Raw genomic sequence first — 14,871 nt, forward strand, 5'->3', positions numbered from 1 at the left:
CACTTGCTTACCTCGTGATCGCATACATCATCCATCGGAAAACACTCCGTTGAGATTGGCTTTGTTGGAGAACGTCAGACCAGACCTGGCCTGGAGGCTAACTGCTAACGACGTAGCAGGCTAGTCTTCCCCGGGATTCTACTTCAGTTCTCCTAATCCGGTAATTTCCACGCTGGACGGTACCGCCGGCTGAAAGCTGGGCTCGACACGGTATGTCCAGGCAATGGCATGGTCTCGCCGGTTCGGAATTTGATTCGCGGAGATTGTGCCCTGCCGGTACCTTTCTCAATTCCTTCTAGCCTCGCGTTGTCAATTTACCTAAAGGCCACTGAGTACCTAATGGAGGTAAGCCAGCCTCGTCGGTAAAGATGACACCGAGACATGAATCATCTCCATGCGATGAGTCGGCGACTGTTTCGAGCCCGCTGAAAATGAAGACTAATAAACAAGTGGTACTCCCTCCGTCCGGGTCCAGAATATTTACCCGATTTTTACATTCTCGACTCGAAAACAAGCTTAACGTTACGGTGCCAGTGGTTGCCCTAACCCCGTCCCCGTTTAGCAGAGCTCCACTCCTGTCGGGGATTCCGCCGTCGGAGAACTTGGAGAAGTGAGAACGTGCGGAGAGGCCTGCATTATTGTTAAGAGTTCAGCAGAATAGCCGGGCTGTATTCAGCTACGATTCCAGCGACTTTGAGAGTCTACTGAAAGGGGAAAGATCTAGGGTTGGGATTGAGTCGAATTCGAAGTCGGCTATTGCTACCATAATGGCATTGCTTGTCGGCCAAGCCAACCGCTTGTTTACGCGGTTAACAGTTCTACCGATGAACGCCAAAACCACACCGATGCCAAGAGAAGCCAAGAAATATATGAATATATAATATTATCAACGACTAAATAATTAGGTATCAAATCAACATCCACCCGAAACAAATGAACCAAAATGATATATATAAGATCGTATAGATGGAAGAAAGAAAATGAGCCGGGACAAGAGAGCTCGACGCATCGAGTCGCATCAAACCAACCCAGCCAGACTCCTCAATTCACACTACTAGGTAGTACTGGTATTAGCGCCAGACGAGGCTTCCTTGCTCGGGTAGAACCTACAACAGAACTTGTTAGCATTAAATCACATCGCGTCTAGTCTCCTTTGCTTTCTTTCTGCCTTCATCTCCACCCACTCCATGACTAGAATATGGAATGTATTTGATCCATATGAAAATGGAAACGGAAGGGAAGAGGAAGCAAAAAACCAGAAGAGAAGAACGAGAAAAGAGAGAGGAACATACCAAGCAGCAACCGCAATAATCAAATACATCATCATAAGCAACACCCCCTCAAGCCAATGGGATTTCCCATCAGCAATAAGATAATTGACGAGCAACACGCTCACAAAAAGAAGAATGACCTGGAACGCATCAAAGTTGAGTGTCATCTCATCATTCCCCTTACACCACCCAATCACCACAATGAGCGGCAAGACCAGCAGCGCAATCTGCATGCTTGACCCGACGGCCACGCCGATACTCAAATCCATCTTGTCCTTGATGGCGACGGTTACGGCTGTTGCGTGCTCTGCGGCGTTGCCGACGATGGGGAGGAGGATGAGACCAACGAATGTTTTGGAAATTCCGCCGCGGGAGGTGAGGTCGTCGATTGAGTCGACCTGTTGCATAGGATCCTTGTTAGTGTTGATCCAATGAGATGCCTGAGGAGAAGGAATGAAAGGTAGGATACCATAAACTCCGCACAAAGCGCCACAAAAGCCGTCGAGATAGCGAGTGTCAGCACCGCAACCCAAATATGCAACTGCGGTTCCTCCTGCTCGTCATCCGGATTCGACATGGGCGGCTGATTCGACCCAGCCAGCGCAGCAGACATATGACCGATCTGCGCGATGCCGCGGTGTGCATCTCCCTCCTCGACCTTTACACGCCGCTTCTCAGATTTCTGGCTGGGCGCGTTATAAATCTCAATATGCGAATGAAGCTGGAAGAAGAGGTAGCAGCCGTAGACGACGAGGAGAATCACCGATGTCCCCCTTGACAGGGGCGCGACGGAGTCCTGATCGCCGTCTGACCAGGCGTGGAAGGCTGTTGGGATGATGAGGGCGCCTACAGCGAGAGAAAGGAGACTGGCTGCTGTTTGGGCGACGACGGGGTTAAAGTGTTGCTCTAGACGATTGAGGCCACCGAAGAAGAAGCACATTCCCATTACGAGGAGGAGGTTCGAGAGCATGCTTCCGATTAAAGAGGTTTGCACGATGAGCACTTCGCCGTCGATGAGGGCAATGATGGCGACGATTAGTTCAACAGCGTTGCCAAATGTTGCGTTTAGGAGACCACCTATTGTTTCGCCGGTTCTGTGCTTTGTTAATACTGGTGCGTCTACCTAGGTTGAGGTTCGGTGGCATACCGTAGTGCGATCTCCTCGGTTGCAAAACTGAGCATGGCTGCGAGGGGGCTGATTTCGTTAGACTTTTTTTTGGACAGCAGTATTGAGTTGAGACATACATGATAGCAATAAAGTTGACCACGAAGATCGCCACAGGGTCGACGCCGTCGACATAGTTTATCGCAACTAAACTGTTAGCTTGGACTCTAGATAGTCTTGCCCATCGATCGACTTACTTCCAGCAGGAGCAGCAAGAAGCAGGATATTTATCCACGAGTTCAAAACAGTAGCCTTGAACTGACCCACCGCAGTAAACTTCTGCTTATCCCGTGGCTCATCAGCAGCATTTCGATCCTCGTCAGAACGCTTGCCCAATCCCAGAAAGCCCCTCCGCTGCCTCGGCCCATCTGATTCAACCCCAAAATGGCCTCGGGGTGCATTCGAAACATTAATCGGCTCATTACTGCTCATCGACCGCTCCGGCTCAGCCTTCTCCATACTCGCCGGCCGCGCGCCTGAATCGACCGTTGTCGATGTGTGTGCTGTGCCAGGTGGGGGATATGTATCCGGATGAATGGGGCCGCCCATGCCTTCTCTTATTTCCTTGTTGCGCTGGATCTCTTCATCGCGCACGGCCCCGGCGGAGGAAACTTGCGTTAGCCGGCTCTCGAGTTGGATTGAATTTGTGCGTCGGGGGGATCGTCTGAATTTCTTGAAGGGGTTGTGGGTTGTTGGTTCGCCGTCGTGATCGTACCATGCCAGGCTTCTGGCTTGGGATTTGAATTTGTCTGTGGTACGTTAGCAAGGGATAAGGTGAAAGACTGTCAAAGACGGAGAGGGTGCTCACGCATAGCGTTATAATGATAGAAAGTTGACAATGATTATCTGTGTGATGTTAGAGCGAGGGAGTCCATCTCGTATTCTGTACTTCGTATTGATGTAGAGTAGCTGTTTAGCCACATCGTGGTGGGTATGACAACGCCGGCGCCACGAAGACAGCACATCAAGCTTGGGCAGAAAGACAAGCATTGGACGAATCAACGACTGCAGACATACCTGCTCCAGCTGAGATCAATTGCAGATGGCCTTAACTGTGGCTGATAGACGCTTAGTGTCTGGATATGTTGCTGCCTGGAGTGGGTGAAGATGAGGCTGGTGATGGTTGTGGTGGTTCTGGAAAGGGGGAACAGCAGCCGATGATTATTATTGTAAGGAATGTTCGTCCGATGATAATAAAGAAGCGGATAATAGCCGGGATTAATGAACGTCAAGAATCTTAAGAACCAGAGTAAAGAACGACAGCGGCGGAAGAGCGCGTCACAGTGACCTTGGTTTTTGATCAAACCATCGAGGTATCAGAGTCTGCAGTCTGGCTTGCTGGCCTGCAGAACTGACGATCAGCTGCAAGATCGCCGCTAAGACTTGATGGCAGAGCTTGCTTGTTCTGGGCACTTCACCCTGCTTGTCTGGGTCTTTGACTGGTCCTTCAAACCCCTGGCCCATTTAGCTCAAATAACAAGCAGTATTGGGGTCTCGTCATTGGCTGTTCAGTGTGGCTATGCAGTGTCCACACACAGCCTGTTGTCCATGATATCACAAGCCAATTCTTCGATCAGACAGAAGAACTTGAGATCGGGATCAGGACTGATATCATTCGAAATTCTTGGAATAGAAAAGTAGACAATTAGATCTGTTGGCATAATTGGGCTATAAGTAAGTTGGGTTTACTCTTGGAGTGTGGTTGTCCATGTGCTGGTTGACTGCCACGGTCGGGATCCTGAACCTTGCAATCTCCTCCAGGAGGTCCTTGATTAAGGAGTCGGTCGCCTCCATGTGCTCTGTACCAGACTTCAACTTTGATTGATAGAGGCACATCTTTCTAGAAATGACTGACTTGACTGAACAAGCAACGACAAGAACATTGGCAATGGCATTGGCAATGGATTGGCAGTGGGTTGGCACCGAGACAAGACCGCACAAGACGAGGTAAAGACAGACCCAAGCCCTGGGCGCTGTAATATATTGGTATTTACATTGTATTGACAGTAAGTATGGTAATTTGTAACAGGGCCCTGGTATCTGGCGAATCAGGGTCTGGTCCCCTGGGTCTTGTTTCAGATTCTCCCGACTATTCTTAGAAGGTGCCTGACGTCGAGTGGCAATTGGGTTGATTCATGAATAATGTGCTGCTACAGGATGTTGTACTATGATGTAGGCTGCAATGCGAGTAAGAATCTGGTGAGAAGTATCATGGTATTCTGGATTTGAGAATGTTAGAAAAGTAAGACCCTGAGTCCCTGAATTCAGGGACTGAACCCTCAGGGACTTGACCCTGCGACCCTGACTTGACCCTAGAGTCCTGCCCGTGGACTGTGAGGAACCAAACCACATCAACTGTACAGTACAATGCCTGTAATACAGCACTCTTTCAGTCGCCTCCAGGCCCACCGTCTTCCTTGTGCCTCCTTTATCCCAACCTTCTCTCTTCCTCTTCTTCTGATCTTCTCTCTCTCACTCCCCTGCCTCTCTTCCTTTTCCTCATTCTTTCCATCAGTCGGCTACGTATGTGTACCGTCAGTCACTCGTTGTCTTCAGCTATTTATTCCTAATCCTCTTCCTGCTTTGCGCTCCAGGAAGAGTTGACTTGACATCTCGAAAGATCTTCGTGATCAACCGCTGATTTACCGATCGTCCGTTTCTCGACACTCATTCCCCAGTTTTCTGTTCTCTCGTACAATGAAATTCTCTCTCGCCCTCGCCGGTGCGCTCGCGAGCACTGCCCTGGCGGCCGACTTGCCCGAGATCGTCTCCAAGGTAAGTAGTCAAAGCGCCTTAAAGCGCACGGTCGCTGCCCCTGACAGCTGCTGACGGCCGCTGACACCCACTAGGGTAACAAATTCTTCTACTCCAACAATGGCACCGAGTTCTTCATCCGCGGTGTCGCCTACCAGCAGGAGTACTCCGCCAATGGCTCGACCACCTCCAACGCCAAGTACACCGACCCTCTGGCTGATGACTCCAACTGCGAACGCGACATCCCTTACCTGAAGGAGCTGCGCACCAACGTCATCCGTACCTACGCTGTCAACCCTGAGAAGAGCCACGACCGCTGCATGGGTCTGCTGGCCGATGCTGGCATCTACTTGATCACCGATCTGTCGTCTCCCGTGGAGTCTATCAACCGTGCCGACCCCCAGTGGAACGTCGACCTGTACAACCGCTACACCAGCGTCGTTGATGCTTTTGCCAACTACACCAACGTTATCGGTTTCTTCGCCGGTAATGAGGTCGCCAACAACAACACCAACACCAACTCGATCGCGTTCGTCAAGGCCGCTGTGCGTGACATGAAGGCTTACATCAAGAAGAACCACCGTGACTCTCTTGTTGTTGGTTATGCCACCGATGACAACGCTGAGCTCCGTGAAGACCTGAAGGACTACCTGATCTGCGGTGACGAGGAGGCCCGCATTGACATGTTCGGTTACAACATCTACGAATGGTGTGGTGACTCGACCTTTGCCTCTTCCGGATACAAGGCCCGCACTGAGGAGTTCAAGGACTACCCCGTCCCTGCTTTCTTCTCCGAATATGGCTGCATTGAGCCCAAGCCCCGCAAGTTCTCTGACGTTCCCGTTCTGTTCGGCGACCAGATGAACGACGTGTGGAGCGGTGGTATCGTCTACATGTACTTCCAGGAGGCCAACGACTACGGTCTTGTCAACGTTGACGGCGACGACGTCAAGACCAAGGACGACTTCTCCTACCTCTCTTCCCAGATGCAAAAGGTTACCGCTACTGGTGTCAACAGCGCCAGCTACTCTGCTAGCAACACTGCTGTCCCTACCTGTCCCTCCGTTGGCAAGGACTGGGAAGCCAACTCCAAGCTCCCTCCTTCCCCCAACGCCCAGCTCTGCTCTTGCATGGAGGACACTCTTACCTGCAAGGTCAAGGACGACGTTGACGAGGAGGAGTACGGCGAGATCTTCGGCTACATCTGCGGTCTTGAGGACGGCAAGTACTGTACCGGTCAGCAGGCCGATGCCGTCAAGGGCAAGTACGGTGCCTACAGTGTCTGCACCACCAAGCAGCAGCTCTCCTTCGTCATGAGCCAGTACTACAAGTCCCAGAACAGCAACGACGCTTGCGACTTTGACGGCCGTGGTGAGACTGTTGACGCCTCCGACTCCAGCGACTCCTGCTCCACGCTCCTTGACGAGGCTGGCACCGATGGTACCGGCAACGTCAGCACCCCCGAGGGGGGTCTTGGTGGCGACTCCTCTGGCTCCTCTGGCTCTGCCGACTCCGAGACCTCTGACGGCGCTGCAGGCAACGGCCCTCGCCCGATGGCCGTCTTTGTTGGCAACTGGCAGATGGGTGCCTACATCCTCACTAGCATGATTGCCGGTGCCGGTATGCTTCTGCTGTAAAGTAGATTGGTGATGTTTGGCGATGTTTTATTTTGATTCATATTTTCAATGATTTATCTTCTAGTACATAAATAGTCATTATGTCGCGGTTCTTAACTTTATTTTAGACCTTTCAGAATGAATACTTGGTGTTCTTTTCATGTTCTACAACCAGAATCGAGTCCTCGGCGTAGCCCACCGTCCCTCGGCGTGGATGCAACCTCCCGAACAAATCTGCGACAAAGTACTTCGGCGACAAAGCCGGCATACCGAACGGATAAGAATCCGCTATCGCCGCAAGAATGCCCAATCAATTTATAAATAAAGCAACCTCTCGTTCACATCGAACTGCATCTAATTCAATCCAAGATGCCAATCATGGACCGCGACCCTGAGAAGAACCCCGTCGCAACCGGGCCCTCCACCACGGACACCCCAGATACTTCCCCGTCGACATCAACCTCGGGAAACTCCACACCAACACCACTACATACCGACCATGTGCAACTCCAAAAAACCCCAACCACAAAATCAATTCACGCGGGCTTCGCCCTTCCCAAATGGCGAAAAGCCATAATCCTCTTCGTCGTCTCTTGGATGACGCTAGCGGTAACATTCAGCTCAACGTCTCTCCTCCCCGCAACGCCCGAAATCGCGACTGAATTCAACACAACCTCCGAGATACTCAATATCACGAATGCAGGCGTTTTGCTTGCGATGGGGTTCTCGAGCCTGCTTTGGGGACCCCTCACTTTGTTACTGGGACGCAGGATTAGTTATAATATTGCCGTTGCTGTTCTTGTTGCGTGTTCGGGGGCTACGGCGGGGAGTAGGAATATGGCTATGTTTACGGCGTTTCGCGTGCTGGGCGGGTGGACGGGGACGAGCTTTATGGTTTCAGGACAGACTGTGCTGGCGGATATTTTTGAGCCGGTAGGTTCTCTTTCTCTTATCGTACATGGTCTAGGGATTGTGGGGAAGTGTGTGGTACTGATGGGCATTGGGGAGTGCAGGAAGTTCGAGGAACAGCAGTGGGATTCTTCATGTTAGGTTCTGTCACTGGGCCTGCCATTGGTATTCTTCCCCTCCTTCTCTTCAACCCATCTTGACCATGCAGATAGATGCTAATGATGATATACAGGCCCCTGCATCGGCGGTGTGATCGTAACCTTCGCTAGCTGGCGCTACATCTACTGGCTCCAAACCGCCATGGCTGGGTTTGGCCTGATACTGTCATTAATCTTCGTCCCAGAAGTCCAACAAGAAGTCTCAAACACCGGTCTCGACAATGAAAAACCCAACAACAAGAAGAAGATCACGCTCCGCTACGCCCTCTCCGTTTTCAACCCAATTCGCGTCTTCCGCATGTGGCTGTACCCGAATATCTTCTTCTCACACTTAACATGCGGCCTACTAGCAACATACCTCTACGCCCTCCTCTCGTCCGCCCGAACGATCTTCAACCCACGGTTTAACTTGACTTCAGCTCTAGTCTCCGGCCTCTTCTACCTCGCCCCCGGCGCCGGATTTCTAGTAGGAAGCGTCCTAGGCGGGCGGTTATCCGACCACACCGTAAAGAAATACACCCAACGCCGCGGCTACCGCCTCCCCCAAGACCGCCTAAACAGCGGGCTTATCATGCTCTCTCTCCTTCTCCCCGGCGCGATACTAATCTACGCATGGACGCTCGATCAGGGCGTCGGCGGGATGCCAGTCCCCATTATCGCGGGATTCATTGGGGGCGCGGGGCTAATGGGGAGCTTCAACGGGCTGAATACGTATGCTGCTGAGGCACTTCCCAAATATAGACAGGAGGTTATTAGTGGGAAGTATATCATCCAGTATATTTTTTCTGCAGGGGCGAGTGCACTTGTTGTTCCGTTGATTGACAAGATTGGGGTGGGGTGGACTTTTACGATTTGTGAGTTGAATGAATCCCTTTTATGTGTGTGTTTGGTTTAGATGGGTTGGCTAATTGGTGATGTGGTAGCTGCGTGCTTTACGCTTACGGGTGCAGTCCTGGTTCTTATTATTGCGAGGTTCGGAATCGATATGCAGCACTGGGTGGAGAGGAGGGTTCCTGTTGAGAAGAAGGTCTAGTCGTCTACCCAGGTGGGTAGACTACGAGAGCCTCTTTCCAGGTGCCTTAGGTACCCTACTTGATTATGGGGGTAATGAGGGAGGAAGGGAGCCCAGCCCAGCCCATCACTACCGCGGTGAGCCCGTGGTGCTTAATGCATGCGCTACAGGTGCTCGTCTGGTTTTGGAGGTTGATGGTTGATGAAATGATATTGGACATTGCACACGACCGTGAAGACTTCGACGGTTTATTTACTTGCTTGCTCTCTCTTTGGTCTTTACTGCAACATCGCGCGCGTGATACCCCTTTGCATCTTCGACATATACTATACACGCTTACAGGACAGCATATATATACATGTTTGACATTGATATGCATATATGGACTAAACAGATAAAAGTATATAGACACAAAGAGATAATAATACAAAGCTCTTTCCACGATAGACAATACATCTCAATGGATCCCGTATCACATCATCAAATAAGCAAAACAATTCCCACCTATCCCTCCACACCCCCTCCACAACCAATCTGCAATCCCATCCAGGTTCAAACCCAAGCACAATCCGATACAAATTCACTTCAGGTCCAATCAACTAAACTCATGCCCACTATACAAATTCTCCGCTTCGTCCATAAAGCTCTCGACAGGATACAGCAGCCCCAAATCCATATCGCTCTGCGCGAGAAAATCTTGCATCGTGGGTTCCATGAATGCCATTGCGGTTGTGAATATGGCTGAGGGATCTTGGGGGCCTTGTTGGCTTTGGTCGGGGGTAGATTGGGATTGAGGGTGGTGGTGATTTAGGCTGGGATATTGTGTATTACTTGGGTGAGGCTGGGTGTATCTGTGGCTGTTGTATGTTGGAGTGAAGTCGGGAATGGGTGTTGAAGTTGACGTTGAAGCCGAAGCCGGGTTTGGAGGTGGGACCGGCTGCCTGGGCAGTGTGAAAGGCGCTGACGTCCCAGCCCCAGCCCCAGCCCCAGTCCCGGTCACGGTCCCCGTTCCAGAGCCCTGAACCTGAACCTGATTCTGATTCTCACTCACGCCACCTGCCGTCCCCCCAACCCCTTCAGGGCCAGTAACACGGCCACCCCTCTGAATTCGATACCGCTCAAGACAAACCTTAACCTGCTCAAGATTATTCAAAAACTCACTCGCCGCCAAATTTCCATTCTCAGACATACTCGCCAGCACCTCCAGACCCGTCTCAAAGGCCCCCAAGTCAGACTTACTCCCCGTCGGCCCAGGCACGAAACTGGACATGGCGAGGACGAGGGACGCTGAAAATAAGTAATGTGCGTGGAAGTACCCGAAGACGGGCAGGGAGACGTTTATCCATTTTGTTAGGATTAGGCTGTGGCTGTGCCGGGCTGCGTGGATGCAGGCTTCACTGAGGGTTAGGAGGGGTTGGGTGTGTTTGTCGCTTTCGGTCGTGGTGGTGGGTTCTTTGGGGTTGGGGTGGCGGGGTGGAATGGGGATGTTCGTGTTTGTTTCGTTAAGTTTGAGAAGGTGTAGCAATGTTGGGCGGGTTGTTAGGATGACGCACTGTTCGTAGCTGTTAGTCTTATACTCCGTCTTCTGTGGTTCCTGGGTGGTAAGGAGCTGACATACCTGATTAAAAGCAAGATGAATAGAAGTAACCTGCTTCGTATTCATCTCGGGATCATTCACATTCAACCTTAAATGTCCCGGCAACGTATCAACCCACTCCTTCAACGCCTTAAGCAACTTCTGAACCCTCTGCAGAAACGTCTCGTTGTACTTCCTTCTCGAGTAAACCTTCGCCGTCGTCTCGCCTACGATCCGCGCGAGGTTGATATTTGCCTTGATGAATTCCGCGTCCGTGAACTGCTCTTCGTATACATTCGCTGGTTCAATGGCTGACGGCATGTCGAGGTGGATGTCGTCGTCTAGTATCTGAGAGGGAAGACCCATCTTCGACGCCCACATCCGGTCGAAGATGTAGATTGTCCACCAGATTCGAACGCGGTGTTGTCGCTCCACGGGGTCGATGAGCTGCGATTCGGGAATGTTGTGGTTTAGCCCTATGCAGAGGCCCAGTCGCATTGCGGAGCCGATGAGGACGTAGGCGGAGTGTCGGCGGTTTAGATAGTAGGAGAACAGGGACTGTATTGTTAGTCTCATCATAGTTGTGTGGATTAGAGACATACCAGAAGCAACAATGTCTCCAAATGCGTAATACTTGTCCTCTCAGGAAGAACCTGCACGAGACTCAACGCTCTAGCAAAGTACCTCGTCCCCGGCACGCGGGACCCCTCCGCCGGCTCGGAGCGCATACTATACGCCTCGCCAAACGCAAACAGGGCAAAAAATTTACACTGGTTCACCGTATCCAGGAACTCACTCTCTCCCAGACGATACACCTCCTCCAACTTATCCAGCGTCGCCTTGCGAAGCAAAACATGATAAACGCACGTAATCTGGCGGATTGCAATTTTAACCAGGAGCCGCGCCTGCTGTAGACTCGGCCAGCGGAATTCGCCGGCATTCGCGAGCGCGATGTTCTCTTCTTTCACGTACTGCGTGCGTCGGATGTGTGCGGTGCTATTTGTTCCTGTTAGGAACTGGCGGAACCGCGTTGCGAATGCTGTGCAGGCTGCTTCGCCTACGAAGATGGGTGGTGCGGAGGGGTCGTAGGGCTGGAACCAGGCTCGGTCGCCGATTAGTGGGTTGCGGATACTGGTGTTGCTTTCGCCTTGGCCATCTTCTTCGTTTGGGGGATCATCTTGCCCATGGCCTGGTGCGCCCTGTGGCCGGGGGTGGTCGCTACTACTGCTGGGTCCGGGATGCGCCTCGGGGGTGTTGGCCGAGGATGCAGACTGTGATTGTGACTGCGCTTTTAGGCGCTGGTTTTCGGATAGGAGTTGTTCGAGGTAGCTAGAGACAGAGTTAGTCCATTTTAGACCAAATATGAATAAGAAACTGATGTGTACCTCTCGCTGACTTTGACCTGGCGGTCGCGTGCCGGGTACTGGCATTCATTGGCGCAGCCCACGAGCCGGCATTTCGTGCAGGGTTGGTGGCCAGAGCACTTAATTTTATGGGAATGGCATCGCTCGCATCTAGCAGGCAGGTGTTTATGTCAAACATGAAACAGGTTTGAGAAAATGGTGATGAGAATCGATTGGGTCACGTACGCGACGACCTTCTTCCGCTTCAGTGCCTCGCTAGGAGAGTCGGCAACCCGACTATGTCTTTTTCGATTCATCGATTATCCGAGGATAAGACTCGACTTAGTTCGCCGAGTAGGATTGTGATGGAGCTGTAGGGCTGACACTGACAGTCTGCCGTGCAACTTTTGAGGTGAAGTTCGGCGGGTGGCGCCCTCGGCATCTTGTCAACTCGCCGAACCTCAAAAAGCGGATACTGCGACGGCTATTGAAAGGTCTAGAACGTGGTCTACGCAGTGCAAGAAGCCCAACCTAGTCACATCTTTGCTCTTTTACGTTGCAGATACAAAGATTTTTCTACATTAGCAGTTACATTGGGCAGGTTCGCAGGAGCTCACAGCAGTGACAATATGGTATATGTACGAAGTTGAACCGTTATCAGAAACTATCTGCTACCATATCTGGTTAGCGATGAAACATGACTTGAGACAGATGGATGAAGGAAGATATGGCCGTGATTCATGAGTCCTCTACCACGACATAGACCTCAGTAATTGTCCTCATCGCCTTGTTGATAAACATGCCGCGTCCGGGTGGGATCTTTGCGCATCTGTTGCCCGGACCCTGTAAAGCCCACTACAAAAAATTAGTGATTGATTCTAGTAACGACTGTGGTGACATACCTCTGGCATTCACCCCCTCGCCCGTCCTAAACATGCTGTCCTTCTTCCCGATCTTGGTCTTGTTGGCAAAATCCTTCCACTTGTTTTTACCCGCCTCGAGCTCCTTGTTTGCCTTGACCTTCCGCGCCGCTTTGCTGGGTCGCGCGGGCCCATCGCTGGCCTTGCTAGGTTCTTTCCTCGCCTGCGTAGCCAGCGCGGGGTTGATGTCTGCTGCGGCCGAGATGACGCTCGCATGGGGCGGTTGAGGAGCTGGGGAACTTGAAGAACTGCCTGGGCTTCCATCAGCCTTGCGTTTCCGCGAGTCACTGTTTTGGATGGGTTTGAGGTCTTTTGCAGTTAGAGATTCCACCGTCTGATATGACTTGAACGAGACAATGTAGACGGGGTTGCTCGAGGAGCCGGTGATGGATGTGATACGGGCAGGGTAGAAGGAGTTGTCGCCGGAAACCCAGCGGGCAAGCACGTGCTCATTCACGGAGAATGAAGCTGGGGTCGAATTGTAACTGTCGTCTGCTTGTTCGGCCGTGGGCGCGCGATAGCTAGGTTTGAGGGCATAGTCGTCTCTGTCTCTGCCCTTTGATCTGGCTGGGGCAGCGGATGGTTGAGTGGCAGGTTTGAGTTCGGCAATTGATGTTTCAGTGAGGTTTATGAGTTCTTCTAGCTCAGCTTGAAGACTTTGCAATTCCGTGTTATCTGGGTCTACCTGCAAACTTGATTGAATGGTTTCAAGCTGGGCAGGTTAGTTGCGCTCATGGCAGGCGCAGCGGACGGGCGACTCACCTGAAGCTTGAACTCCTTGACCTCAGCCTCCAGGGCCGCAACGTCTGTCATGATGGTTATTCAAGAGAGCGAAAGTAAGATCCGAAGCTTGAGTGGGTCTGATAGCTCGCAGGGTGTTCGATGGGTGGGCGTAACACTAACAGGGACACTGGATGCGGGAGAGTCTTGACTCTGGCGGCGCGGCGGAGAGGCACGTGATCTCGCGACGCCACATGTCACGGGCAGTCTGGACTACTCTTAACGGAAACCTACAATTATGAAACCGGAACTCTCTCAAAAGACACGAGGCCTGGACACGTTTCTCATGATAGGCAGACTACGGATACGAAGCGGCTCCATCCCCGAGCTCAAATCCCGAGTCTAGGCAAACACGAAGCATCTGCTGCCTTGACGTATGTGGAAGAAGGATTCAAGCCTCTCCGGATGGGGTGACATGCGCCTGCCTGCCCCCGCCCTCCGGAGGTAAAGCTGCCGACCCCATTTTGAGGAATTGAGAGATTGTGAGATCGACTCGATGACTCAGAGCTGAGGCCAGAATCTGACTGACATCGACCATTGAATGGGGTCGATCGAGATGGTTCACCGAGGATCCCTTGGGAGGTTGGGAGTCTGGGACGCCCGCAAACGGCAATTCTCGGAGTTACGGTTCTAAAATGCTGAACGTCAGATGCACAGATCCAATAAACTGGCTCCCTGGGTTCCCCGTGCTGATCAGAAGGCGATTTTCCCGCGTACTGTTTCTGGCCGTTTTGGCGGGCTTGCGCTCTCATGATTGGCACAGGCTGGAAATATGTGGGTGACCAGGACAAAATAATCATGCCGGCATCCGAGAACTGGGGACTGATAAGCTGATGGGAATTGGAGAGAGGGATATCCTGGATGGTAGACCCTGGTAAACTGTAGACAGTGTGGTTGCGACAGTAGGAAAACGTGCGACAACGGAGTGAGGCTGAAGCGGGATATTCTTAGCAGTTTCAGTCTTGAGACTTCAGGGTCGGAGCAGGGTCGGAGCATCTCGAAGGTCAGAGAATCGATCGTCCTGCCTGATTTCTAAGCACATCGTCCGGTTTTGCTGCCCTTAAAGCAGCACCTGTGAGTCATTCTTCTTATTGGTTGTCCAGCGGCAGACCCAACCAAAAACGTGCAACGCCTGCTGCCGCTCTAGACCTGCCACACCCCGTGACTGCATTGAGCGTCCCCTCTCTGCTCTCGCCTTCATCGCCTCCACGCCTCGCTGGCTTCCTCTTCTTGCAGTATCGGCCTGGAAAGTGGCTCTTCGTCTGCTTGACTCTTTGACCAACCATCGGGGTTTGCCTAATGCACTAGTCCCCTGCCGATTCTTTTCCTGACTTCATTCAGCCCCTCCTGGTGTTTCATTACCTTGC

General features: G+C 51.9%; 5 protein-coding genes across 5 annotated transcripts; 2 read left to right on the forward strand and 3 right to left on the reverse strand.

Annotated features, from left to right (window-relative positions):
• Positions 1 to 874: 874 nt before the first annotated feature.
• On the reverse strand, positions 875 to 3,535 carry BDV17DRAFT_135355 (calcium/proton exchanger). Its single transcript, XM_073754206.1, has 6 exons — positions 3,245 to 3,535; positions 2,634 to 3,185; positions 2,517 to 2,583; positions 2,419 to 2,466; positions 1,741 to 2,365; positions 875 to 1,669 (listed from the first exon to the last, which is right to left on the reverse strand). The coding sequence occupies exons 1-6, from the start codon at positions 3,246 to 3,248 to the stop codon at positions 1,133 to 1,135; spliced, it is 1,833 nt and encodes a 610-aa protein (XP_073613841.1). The 5' UTR covers positions 3,249 to 3,535; the 3' UTR covers positions 875 to 1,132.
• A 1,426-nt stretch (positions 3,536 to 4,961) lies between these two features.
• Positions 4,962 to 6,984, forward strand: BDV17DRAFT_135424 (glycoside hydrolase family 72 protein). Its single transcript, XM_073754208.1, has 2 exons — positions 4,962 to 5,211; positions 5,286 to 6,984. The coding sequence occupies exons 1-2, from the start codon at positions 5,134 to 5,136 to the stop codon at positions 6,825 to 6,827; spliced, it is 1,620 nt and encodes a 539-aa protein (XP_073613842.1). The 5' UTR covers positions 4,962 to 5,133; the 3' UTR covers positions 6,828 to 6,984.
• Position 6,985: 1 nt separating this feature from the next.
• Positions 6,986 to 8,934, forward strand: BDV17DRAFT_135635 (putative MFS transporter). Its single transcript, XM_073754212.1, has 4 exons — positions 6,986 to 7,739; positions 7,820 to 7,880; positions 7,948 to 8,727; positions 8,797 to 8,934. Exons 1-4 carry the CDS (start codon positions 7,176 to 7,178, stop codon positions 8,904 to 8,906), a joined length of 1,515 nt encoding a protein of 504 aa, XP_073613843.1. The 5' UTR covers positions 6,986 to 7,175; the 3' UTR covers positions 8,907 to 8,934.
• Positions 8,935 to 9,372: 438 nt separating this feature from the next.
• Positions 9,373 to 12,362, reverse strand: BDV17DRAFT_135508 (transcription factor domain-containing protein). The gene is made up of 5 exons (XM_073754210.1): positions 12,051 to 12,362; positions 11,847 to 11,975; positions 11,064 to 11,790; positions 10,504 to 11,019; positions 9,373 to 10,437 (listed from the first exon to the last, which is right to left on the reverse strand). Exons 1-5 carry the CDS (start codon positions 12,119 to 12,121, stop codon positions 9,481 to 9,483), a joined length of 2,400 nt encoding a protein of 799 aa, XP_073613844.1. The 5' UTR covers positions 12,122 to 12,362; the 3' UTR covers positions 9,373 to 9,480.
• Positions 12,346 to 13,685, reverse strand: BDV17DRAFT_135703 (uncharacterized protein). Its single transcript, XM_073754213.1, has 3 exons — positions 13,487 to 13,685; positions 12,707 to 13,436; positions 12,346 to 12,659 (listed from the first exon to the last, which is right to left on the reverse strand). Exons 1-3 carry the CDS (start codon positions 13,535 to 13,537, stop codon positions 12,571 to 12,573), a joined length of 870 nt encoding a protein of 289 aa, XP_073613845.1. The 5' UTR covers positions 13,538 to 13,685; the 3' UTR covers positions 12,346 to 12,570.
• Positions 13,686 to 14,871: the final 1,186 nt, after the last annotated feature.

This window comes from Aspergillus undulatus (genome assembly GCF_047715775.1).
Source record: "Aspergillus undulatus strain CBS 261.88 unplaced genomic scaffold BDV17scaffold_37, whole genome shotgun sequence".
NCBI lineage: Eukaryota > Fungi > Ascomycota > Eurotiomycetes > Eurotiales > Aspergillaceae > Aspergillus > Aspergillus undulatus.

Bases quoted from the DNA above. Each gene is read 5' to 3' on its own strand.
- BDV17DRAFT_135703 (XM_073754213.1), bottom strand. From the start codon at position 13,537: ATGACAGACGTTGCGGCCCTGGAGGCTGAGGTCAAGGAGTTCAAGCTT. The intron at 13,437-13,486 runs GTGAGTCGCCCG...TAACCTGCCCAG, and splicing joins TCAAGGAGTTCAAGCTTCAG to CTTGAAACCATTCAATCAAG. The intron at 12,660-12,706 runs GTATGTCACCAC...AATTTTTTGTAG, and splicing joins CGAGGGGGTGAATGCCAGAG to TGGGCTTTACAGGGTCCGGG.
- BDV17DRAFT_135424 (XM_073754208.1), top strand. From the start codon at position 5,134: ATGAAATTCTCTCTCGCCCTCGCCGGTGCGCTCGCGAGCACTGCCCTG. The intron at 5,212-5,285 runs GTAAGTAGTCAA...GACACCCACTAG, and splicing joins TGCCCGAGATCGTCTCCAAG to GGTAACAAATTCTTCTACTC.
- BDV17DRAFT_135355 (XM_073754206.1), bottom strand. The intron at 2,584-2,633 runs GTAAGTCGATCG...CTAACAGTTTAG, and splicing joins TCTTGCTGCTCCTGCTGGAA to TTGCGATAAACTATGTCGAC. The intron at 2,467-2,516 runs GTATGTCTCAAC...TAACGAAATCAG, and splicing joins GTCAACTTTATTGCTATCAT to CCCCCTCGCAGCCATGCTCA.
- BDV17DRAFT_135635 (XM_073754212.1), top strand. From the start codon at position 7,176: ATGCCAATCATGGACCGCGACCCTGAGAAGAACCCCGTCGCAACCGGG. The intron at 7,881-7,947 runs GTATTCTTCCCC...GATGATATACAG, and splicing joins TGTCACTGGGCCTGCCATTG to GCCCCTGCATCGGCGGTGTG. The intron at 8,728-8,796 runs GTGAGTTGAATG...GTGATGTGGTAG, and splicing joins GGGGTGGACTTTTACGATTT to CTGCGTGCTTTACGCTTACG.
- BDV17DRAFT_135508 (XM_073754210.1), bottom strand. From the start codon at position 12,121: ATGAATCGAAAAAGACATAGTCGGGTTGCCGACTCTCCTAGCGAGGCA. The intron at 11,976-12,050 runs GTACGTGACCCA...CCTGCCTGCTAG, and splicing joins AAGCGGAAGAAGGTCGTCGC to ATGCGAGCGATGCCATTCCC. The intron at 11,791-11,846 runs GTACACATCAGT...CTCTGTCTCTAG, and splicing joins CAGGTCAAAGTCAGCGAGAG to CTACCTCGAACAACTCCTAT.